A 10,928-nucleotide genomic window follows, 5' to 3' on the forward strand; every position below is an offset into this window, starting at 1 on the left:
CAGGATATATAGGTCTTCAAAAGTTTTTGAGACATGACCCCTTTTTCCTGCTCGATTTGAAATGAAATCTCCAAAGACCCTTTTTGAGAAGGAAAACGACTTCAATAACTATAATACTCACGATTATATTACCTTTAACCGTACGAACTTTGCCAAACCACTGGAGGACCATCGCGAGCGCAGACTCTACCCCTTGCTGTATAAGAGAACGTTGCAGCTTTGTAGGATTACCATTATCAATAGTTTCTCATAACCGGAGCTTCCGTAACTATGCGCGAGGATGCCACTGCTGATGTCTGCCAACGTCAAGGAGGCGGAGGGCCATAAGAGCTTGAGCATAATGGGCCTTTTCCGCAAATGTTGAGCGCCATCTATCGGCAAGCAGGAGACACGTTTTTGATGGCCTGCCTTACTTCCGGTTCTGCCCGCTCCAAGCTGTGTTGGCTGGGTTGGCTGTCTGAACGCGGTCGGTTAATCGCTCAGCGTTTGTCGACCAGATTTGTTTTCAATTAATGCGTTAACTGCGGATAACTTTGTCCGTTTGTACATTTTTTTCCGAATGTTCGGACGACGACAAAGTCCGTCGTCCGAACAAGACGACGGACCTCGCGGTGGCGCCCGTTGTGACTGAAGGCACAGTTGAAGCTCTTTTCGACCAACGAGATAGTACAAATGGTTACATTAAACTAGGATTTATGTTGTATGCAATACCGGCAGTAAATTAAAAAAAAAAAAAATTCGAAACCAAGTTACAGTTAAAAAACGCTTCTTTTTTTTTTTTTTTTTTAATGGCAAGTTATTTGTATCAGCTGCTCGAAATTTTTAAATGACATGATGTGTTCTCATAATTGTAATGACTTGCTTTAAAATCGTTCGAAAAACTCTGTGCCTGCACGTAGAAATGTAAATTTCAACAAAGGTGTACTTTAGTGGTGAAATTTCAATGCGTAGCTCCATTCCTATAAAAAGGGAGACCAACAAACTTGGCCGGGTCCACGGCGGACGGTTCAGCGTCCGCCGCTGCCCCTGACGAGTTGGTTGTTCCCGTTTTTTACTGGAAAGAAGCAACAATTCGAAATTTCGCAAGGTCAAATTTACCGCTAAAGTACATCTTTAATAAATATCCAAGATTAATACGTGCAGCCGCCGATTTCTGAGCGAGCCTCGTCATTGATGTCACCCCATTTCAGGCTGTAGTTGTGTGGAACTGTGAGAAAAAAAAACACGAAATCAGGCACACCTGTAATTTTTTTTTTTTTTTTTAGTGTCGCGGCTGTACAGAATGTTGATTTTTTTTTTACTCGATACATACTTGAGGACAACATATCAAGACGATTGTTTCCTCTTCCTTATTTAACCACAAGACCAGCAGATGCCGTCGTCGTAGTGAGAGCTAGAGCAGCTCCCATTTCACGTTCAGGATGTGCACGTATATATAGCAACAAACTGTGCAGCATAGCCACTTTACCGCTATGGTTTATAAATATTTGGAAACTGTGGGCGATTCTAATGTGTACAACAACCAAAAACCGGCAGTTTGCGTAGCAAACGCGAGACCGTTATTTTATTACTATTAGGAAGCAACAACATGTGCCATTGAAACGCACCATCCCAGAAACGCCAACTCCGAGACGCTCGCTCCGCGTGGCACATAAGCGACACGACAGCATACCTAACCAATCTGCTAACTTGTATTTACGCCCCCCCCCCCCCCCCCCCCCGATAAAAAAAAAAGGAACAAAAACATGAACCATTCTTGAAGTGGCAACTGCAAACGCGGGAGTGCTTTGAAAGCTGCCTTTACGAGTCGTCCGCATTGTACCGCTGGACCGCCCGAACCCAGAGCTGTCGCTTCGTCGGGTGCAGGCTAGTAGAAGGAAACCCAAAGAAGCTTAAACCGCGACAACATTAACTGTCGTTGCTGCAGCCAACAACGAAACAGTGTTGGGGCATGTCGGAGAACTTGGGAACGAGCGATCACCACTGCCTCCAGCAGTCCCGAGGTGGACGCACCACGCCACCAAAAATGGCGGACTCCTGTCTGCTGCTGCTGCTGCGTATGCGCCGTGGAAACCCCGGAAAAGGCCCATTAACGCCCTAACTCCAACGCCTTGTTGTTCGTATATAACTTCACCGATTCCCCCAAATGAGTTCCAAGCCTTCCGGGAGACCCGCATAGTGGATCGGGATCCCGTGAAACACTCTCGCACACGCACGCACGCACGCACAAACACACACAGACGCATAAAATATACAAAGAAAACGATGTAGAATTTACGCGCAAGACGCGAAGACGACCTGGAAGATCGTCGAGCGCCCTAACTGCGGTCACACCGTGTGGTGGTCATTGCTTTTTATTTACCCGTTCATGGCGGTCGGCCGTGGGCTATGTGCATCTGGGTGATTCCATTACTGATCCGGAACGACTGAGCTGCGAGAAGAATCTCGTACAGCGGGAACGAGCTGTTTGCGGAATGTCGCCATCGGCGTTGGACGCTAACGTGCGCCAGCGCGAGCGTGGCCGGCGCCGCGCGATGGGACAAAGAGGCGTATCTATATTTATTAGCAAAAAGAAAGAAATAGAGCTGGACGGGAATAGCGCGCAGGTGGCCGACCGTTGGTCACCTGGACGGCTTCCCTTTGTTGTGGCTCGCAAACAAACTACACCCCGTTTTTTTCTTACGGCGGACCGCAGGGGGCGCGACGAGCCATCCTGCAGTCGATATACAGCGATGTGAACGTACCCCGTGACGACGCGCCCCGCGCGTCGGTGCGCCATTGGATTGGCATTGGATTGGCAGTGGATTGGCCTCGATGACAGGTAGCGCCCTTGGCGGTTCATCGATAAGGTGAAACGGAGTAGCTCGGGTTAGCGGGTACTGCAGCTCCACGTTTCGCCGAAAGGACCGCTGGACCGCTTTTGTCCTCGTCGGCGCGTTGCGTGTGTACTGTTGTGTGCGTGATCGTTGTCTGACGCTTGGCCAAGATGGAGGACCCGGCAGCTGTCGCGTTTGGTAACGCCCTCGAGCGAGTCTTTGCGATTTCGACAGGGAAACGAATTCTTTAGAAATGAGAGCTGCAAAACGAAGGAAAGCGCGCGAGAACGGTTTCATGAATACGAAACCTTAGATAATGCTTTTTACGTGCAAATGCTTATGCAGACAATGTTTTTCTTTTATGTGGGGTGCACGTGTCCAGATTTTGCGCCTTTTTTTTTTTTTCGATGTTTTTTGCGACGGATGTGCGCGACCGGCTGGTGTGACAGCGGCAGGCACAATGGTAGTGCTTCTGTAGCACCGCCTACAAGGTTGTGATTTCCGTCGTCAAACGAGTGCGAAGAGGGACATAGCGCGGGGCTCTGTGGGGAAGCTAAACCCCGCAGTACCTTGATTTTCTTTAAGGTCGGTCACTATAGGGTGTCGGTGAGTGTTATTGCCTCGAATGATTGAGTCTTGACCGCATGTACCACTGTGAGGTAAACCATAGATCCACAAGGTACGATTATAGAGGAATTGCGTTCTCCAATGCCATAAAATAAAAAAAACGAAATAAAAAAAAAAGGTTAACGGGATTTGAACTTTGAAGGACACTACAGGTTCAAATATGACCCTGGTACTGCTCTAGACCTCCCATAGATTGATCTTGCTCTCTTTTTTTTTCCTCTCTCTCTCTTTCCTAGGAAAGTACGTGGGCAGCCGTCCCATCAAGCTTCGCAAGAGCACCTGGCGAGACCGTAACCTGGATGTGGTCCGGAAGAAGACCAAGGAGAAGGAGCGGCTGGGACTACTTTGAGTGCGGTGCCCTCCCATCGCCCGGGACCGTCATGCTGGCGCCGTCGACCGATCCCCGGTGCAGGTGGGTGGACTGCTCGAGGTACTGCTCGCTTGTCCTCGCTCTCCACCATAGGGAACTTTAGTCGATCGTTTTCGCGCAGCCGCAAACGAAGGTGGAGTATCGGGTAGCAATTATCGGAATACAAAAAGTTATCTACTAAAACCTCCTAATGCGTGCGCGTACCGGTTCTAGCGCGCGGAGATTTTCTATCTTCTGCGTGCCGCGTGAGTATCGATAACCTCTCCTGGAAATGAGATATGCTATGGACCTAGAAAAAAATTAATTAGAATTGTCGGTTTAAGACATGGTGCCATGGCGATCGGAGTCGTATTGAGAGTGTTTGCAAGGTGTCGTACGGAGACTGCGTTAGAACAAAAATCGCGGAAGGATATTGGTTTAGGTTAATGCTCTTAGGGTAACAACGAGGTGATTTCCTGACACGCTCCATACAGTTCAGGATGAACCGTGGAAAACATAGAAGACACGGTGGTTGTCGCGGAGGACGCCGAAGCAAACCCGAAGGGTTTAGTACATGAACTCTCAGCGCTCTTGCAATGTCCTGTTGGTGCGTGCATTGCTCATCGCAGCCGGGCACCCAGGTTGGCAACGTTGGAAGTTTGTACAGTTGTTACGATGTCGCCCTGACATCGTTAAAATTGGTTATAACTTATAAGCCCGAACCTGGACATCGGGCGACTCGTCTAATCTGCCCGAGCACAACCACGGGTACTGACGCGGTGTCCAACTTCATTTCGTCAGGTCGCATTAGGTCTTGACGTCGCAGCTAAACGCACTGACATACTTAAATGTCTAGACGCACAAGACGGGCCTGAGCAAGGCGTGCCTGTATTTCGCAGTCTGACTCAGTGTCGCATCGCGTACATTTTCAAAATAAAATCCTCTTTTCTTTTTTTTTTCCGTCGCAATTACAGTTTTTTTTTTTTGTGCTTTGCAGAAGCGCAGACGCAGGGACATATTTTAGCTTGTGGAGAGAAGAATAGCAGTCTTGTTTTATTTGTTTACGTTTAACAGCGGAAACGAAGTGCGTGACCGTCATCTGCTATGCATTCTGCCCGTATCACTCTTATGCGAACTAAGTAACAGAAAGGTTCAGCAAATGGTTATTACGGGTCTGATACCGCTCTGGTCGCACGTTTTGACACGTGCTTTGAAGCGGCAGCGGGAGCTCTCAATGCCGACATCATTTATAAGGCAACGGGCTCCAAACCCCGGCCGGTCTGGCCCCCGGATGGCCGCGACCTTTCCAGTGACGTCCAAATCACTGCTACCAACGCTAATCTATATATATGTATATATATATATATATATATATATATATATATATATATATATATATATATATATATATATATATATATATATATATATATATATATATATATATATATATATATATAAAATAGCGCGTGGAGAACAAACGGCGATCGCACCAAACTGTAAACAAAGATATCAGAAAGAATGAGAAACAACTGCACCAAAGCGCAGGTTCTCTTGCCGTATTATTTGTTGTACTTATCATCACCAACATTACTGTTCGTAGTATCCCGATTCATGTGTGTGTGTAACTGTACGTTAAAATTTCTTTGCTTTCTCATGTATAGCGTGCTTAGTGTCCTGTGTCATATCTATTACATATTATCAGATCTATCATCTTCACAAGTCTTCTGTCTTGTCTGGATATTCCAAAGTTCCTATGTACTTTGATTTGTGCCTGGCGAGTTTTCTATACGTCACAATTATTCCGTAATCTCACAAGTAGCAACATATCGAACTTAAAAATATATTATATGTAGCATGCCTTAGATTTTTTTTTTTTTGGCTTAGTATGAATTTTTGTATGTAAAGAGTCATTTAAATTTATTTATTGAGAATTACCTCGCTTATAATGTCTCATTTTATTTTCTGGCCCCCGAGACCGGGACAGCCTAAGCCTTTGGAAACCGCTGTTCTATGGAAACGAAACGATTCACCAAGACTTTCCATTATTTCAGGATGTTCTTAATCTAGCTTCGCCTTTCTGTTTTTTTTTTTTTGTTTTTTTTTTTTTTGGTTATTGAAAGTTGATTGTTTGAACGCGAGAAGCTCTTCTCACTAGCGGGTTCTGGAAATATAGCGCGGCGTTTCTGTAAGCTCGTTTCAACGCTATAAAAGTCTGTATAATTGAACACCCTACTCTCCGTAAGCCTGGCACATGGAAACTCGGTCAAGGGATTTCACCCAAGGAGCTTAGCAGAGACCGAAATAATTTTTTCTTCAAATTGATAAGTCTACTTCAATAATAGAATTCCGATTTGCATACTATTGAATCTTTACGGCAGGAGTCGTTAAAGAAAAAAAAATTAAGTTGATATCTTCTGTATGAAACTATTATGTGGGTTCCTTCGGCGCTAAGCTTGTTCCAAAGCTCCCTATAATTGATGTCTTTCTATCGCTATGGAAAACTAATCCGCGCGTGCATATATCGGAGGGCGTAAGGTGTACAGAGCAGTGCCCGAAATCTTAGCCCCCAGCGATAAAAAATGGGAATTAATAATCTCAAACGCAGGCTCTTGTGAAGAGAGGAGCTGCGCATAAAACGAGATTTTTGCTTTTTACGGCACTCTTGGCATCGGTGTTGTTCTTGGAGCTTTCGTTGCCATGCATTTCTGACGTTCGTGCACTATGATATGCGCGAAGGTTTCTAAAACACGAAGTTTGGAAAAAGCGCTGAGTCATGGCGTCAGCATAAACAAACATGACAGCCCCATGGAACAGAGCAGACACTGATCTATGGAGCCTTTTGCCGTTTACAAACATGATCTGCCGCTTGCGTCCCAAGTGACTTCCGGTCGCGCCGTCTTTGCAAGCCTGTCGGGCTTGCTTACGTCATCAGAACATCTAAACTCGTCAAACGCAAAGTTGTGGCCGAAGTTGACGGAGCGCACCGATTGGCGTATCACGACGATGTCTTCGCGCTTTTTTTCGCCGACGTCCAGTCGGCGCGCTCCGCGAACTTTCGGCCCCAACTGTGAGTTTGACGAGTGCAGGGCTATAGTGCTATATAAAGCATGGATGCTACACGGAAAACAAGTTTGGAGATTTAACTAGGGCCATTGGATGTACAATTTACTCGTGGAAATGGAGCGTGCTGGTAAAGGTACGGTGTTAGAGGATAATTATATAAATGACGTCATTTATCCGGTTTACCTCTAAAACCGCAATTCAACGTCTTGGAGGAGGTATGTTGGCCTACAGTAATATTTGAAAATTTTTAACATATCTCCCGCTTCTTCGTTTTTTTTTTGGCATTCACCTGGAGAATTGGTGGTTAAACGTTTCATCGGCATTTCAGAGTCAAGGTTTGCTTCGTTCAGTCTTTTGATGAACCAGAAGTTGTCTGGGACTACAGTAATGTTTGGAGGTGGGCTAGTCGGTGATGTATTGTAAGCATAGAAATAAAACAGCGCAAACGAACACAAGGACAAATAGAAGAAGGGACACAGACACAGCGCTGACTCAAGACTTACTTTCTTTCTCATCTTTTTGAAACATATCAACATAAGAAAACAAAAAAAAATGAAAAATAAAAGAAGAATCCAGCATGTAGGACATACTCTCTGTCATATGCCATCTGAGAAATTTTTTTTTATAGTTTTTGTAAAAAATTCTTCAGATGGCATATGACAGAGAGTATGTCCTACATGCTGGATTCTTCCTCTTTTATTTTTCATTTTTTGTTTTCTTATGTTGATATGTTTTAAAAAGATGAGAAAGAAAGTAAGTCTTGAGTCAGCGCTGTGTCTGTGTCCCTTCTTCTACTTGTCCTTGTGTTCGATTGCGCTGTTTTATTTCCATGTTTACATTGTCTGGGACGTCAAAGACTAGAGCACCGCCTGGTGGCGTTTGCCAGGAAAAGAGTCTGTATGGCCGTGTTCCAGAGTTTACTCGATCTTTTCTTCAGGATAAGGGTTTTGTACCTTGGTGCTCTAAAACCTACCCCCGTTCAGCGTTTTAGAGCGCAGCTCTTAGGGGCCCGTTTCCGGCTTGAGCGGCGTCGCCGTCGGCGTCGCCGTCGCCGTCGCCGTCGCCGTCGGCGTCGGCGTAACCGCGCGGTGCATCATGGGAAATGTCCCATAATGCACCGCGCGAGCCCCCCACCAAGATCACGTGACCTCGTGGGGGGTCACGTGACCCCCCGAAGTCACGTGACTCCCCTGAGGTCACGTGGCCCCCTCCTCGAGGTCACGTGACCCCCGCCGATGTCGCGTGACCCCCCGATGACGTCATCGTCACTGATGACGTCACCGGCATCCACATCGTCATCGTCATCATCACTGATGACGTCACCGGCATCCACATCGTCATCGTCATCATCACTGATGACGTCACCGGCATCCACATCGTCATCGTCATCACTGATGACGTCACCGGCATCCGCATCGTCATCGTCATCATCACTGATGACGTCACCGGCATCCACATCGTCATCGTCATCATCACTGATGACGTCACCGGCATCCACATCGTCATCGTCATCATCACTGATGACGTCACCGGCATCCGCATCGTCATCGTCATCATCACTGATGACGTCACCGGCATCCACATCGTCATCGTCATCATCACTGATGACGTCACCAGCATCCACATCGTCATCGTCATCATCACTAATGACGTCACCGGCATCCACATCGTCATCGTCATCATCACTGATGACGTCACCGACATCCGCATTGTCATCGTCATCATCACTGATGACGTCATCAGTGACGTCACTGATGTCGTCACCGGCATCCGCATCGTCATCGTCATCATCACTGATGACGTCATCAGCGACGTCACTGATGACGTCACCGACATTCGCATCGTCATCGTCATCATCACTGGTGAAGTCATCAGTGACGTCACTAATGACGTCATCGGTACCCGCATCGTCATCGTCACTGATGACGTCATCAGTGACGTCAGTGATGACATCATCGGCATTGGGGGTCACGTGACCCCCAAGGTAACGTGACCCCCCCCCCCCCCCTGGTTAGTTTAACCCCCCCCCCCCCAGTGCCCTTCCCTCCTCCTCCTCAAGAGCTGCGCTCTAATTCGGCGTTACAGGGAGTTGTAAGCGGCTTTCATTTTTTTCATTCTGTGTTTTCACGTGATACGACCCGCCAGAGTAACTTGGATCCACTTCTTTTTTTTTTCTATTAGAGTTTGTTTTTTATATAGATTTGAAACTCAATTCTAACCCACTTTCCGATGTAACGTTCATGTTTCCTTGCTTTTTTTTCCCTTCTTTTGCAGGTCACTGGACAAGTCATCATCAACTGGTTGGAGTCATCTCAAGTATACATTGAATCACCGTTTTCATCTGAATAAAAATGATTCCTTTGTTCCAGCTCTTGGAAGAATAGTGACGTACATGTTTTGGGGACCAATGTTCCCAAAGTTCCAGAAGCTTGGAACGCGTCCGTTGTGTTCTGTGCATTTTATGGTACGTCTTACGCATTGTACTGTCCCCGAAATGGCAACCAAATATCTAGTAGCAGCCTTCGAGGGACTTATTTTTTTAACAAGTGTATTGTCAAACAATTAATTTGTTGTTTTCCCGTTTACGTTTTCGGTTTAGATTTCTAGAGGTTGCCACGACTCTGGTGGTGGTTGGTCGTGGAAGTGTTGGCGAAAAAAGCGGACGCAAGCGTCGCTGTCATCGCGGCGTCTTAAACGAGAGCCTAGATCGAAAACAGCGAGTAAAGATCATTCACTCGACTCATCTTGTTGGCGAATCCTGTGTCGCAAAACTAGTTTTCGGAAAAGAGATGCCTTTTGCAAACGCGACTGAAAAAGTGGCGCGCTTCTTGCTTCTGGGGCGAGATTTTGCTGAAACCTCAACGAGGCCTGTCAGTCGCGCGAAGGAGAAACGTGGACGCTGCCAATCGCCGTTCGACATCGCGTCAGACCTTCGAGGTGGATAGGGCTCTTGGAAGAGCCTGATTTTTGGCCGATCCCGTATCTGCGAGCCGAAGTGGCTAAAGCCGAAAGGAGAAAACAAACATGGCGGCGAGAGACAGGCGGAGAATTGGTGCTATTTTCTATTGACTTGATTGGCATCAATGAGCGCGTTTAGCTTGATCGGCCCTGCAATCCTTTGTTTTGTTTATTCTCCCTGTGCATTCCGAGTCGGAAGCGCGCGAAAAAAACTCGGGGATCGGATTCAAAGCGCTGCACCGCGCACCTGCGACTGGATTGTTATTATTCAACCATAAGCGGTGAAGCAAGTCGGCCGAGGTGAAGTCGAGTCGTTAAGCGTTCGATTGCCTGAGGCTCTGCGACGCGGGATCCGGACGTCAGCCGCCGAAAACAGGTGAGCAAAATATTCCTTCTAGCACTTCATCGTTAGAAGTTGGAACCGCATTCCCGCAAGATAAATCGTGATTTGATTGAACTGAAACGCGGTCCGATCCAAAACCTTGCCGCCCGGCAGCTCTCACGCGAATGGTAGATCTGCTCGGCGTACTTTAACCTTGCTCCTGCTTATCGCTTCGAATACGACAACTCCGTTAATCGTAGTCTGCTGATTCGATATTGACTTGCACATTAGGATAAGCTCGAAATTTGTTGCGTCGTTCCTCCGCGCAACTGCACGTCCATCGCTTAACGCAAATCACGTGGTTCGCACATATTATTACTATGTCAGCACGTGTGGGTTGTGCGATAAGCAGTGCCAATTTGCATTTTGAGCAGCTGAAAGCCACCCCAAAAATATCAAGGGCACTATCTTCAGAAACATATGGTACCTGTTTTTTGGTTCTCATTAAGGCTCACAAAGTTTCACGTTTTTGCATTTTGAGCAGCTGAAAGCCACTCCAAAAATATCGAGGACACTATCTTCAGAAACATATGGTACTTGTTTTTTTTATTAGTTTCACGTTTTTTGCATTTTGAGCAGCTGAAAGCTGCTCCAAAAATATCAAGGACACTATCTTCAGAAACATATGATACTTGCTTTTTGATTCTGATTAAGGCTCTCAAAGTTTCACGTTTTTGCGTCAATGACACTGTTATCCCACCTATTTAGGTCCCTAACCACTCATGTTCAT

At 46.5% G+C, this 10,928-nt stretch overlaps 1 protein-coding gene across 1 annotated transcript in view; it reads left to right on the plus strand.

Annotated features, from left to right (window-relative positions):
- The window catches only part of LOC8029324 (RNA-binding protein 42), a 116,305-nt gene extending 107,069 nt beyond the window's left edge, over window positions 1–9,236 (plus strand). The window contains exons 5-6 of the mRNA XM_029982151.4: window positions 3,680–3,855; window positions 9,133–9,236. Of these exons, the coding sequence (XP_029838011.3) occupies window positions 3,680–3,792 (113 nt within the window). The 3' untranslated portion in view covers window positions 3,793–3,855; window positions 9,133–9,236. The remainder of the gene's footprint in view (window positions 1–3,679; window positions 3,856–9,132) is intronic.
- Window positions 9,237–10,928: the final 1,692 nt, after the last annotated feature.

The sequence above is a fragment of the Ixodes scapularis genome, unplaced genomic scaffold (assembly GCF_016920785.2).
Source record: "Ixodes scapularis isolate PalLabHiFi unplaced genomic scaffold, ASM1692078v2 PGA_scaffold0__279_contigs__length_252992795, whole genome shotgun sequence".
In the NCBI taxonomy this organism is placed as follows: Eukaryota; Metazoa; Arthropoda; class Arachnida; order Ixodida; family Ixodidae; genus Ixodes; species Ixodes scapularis.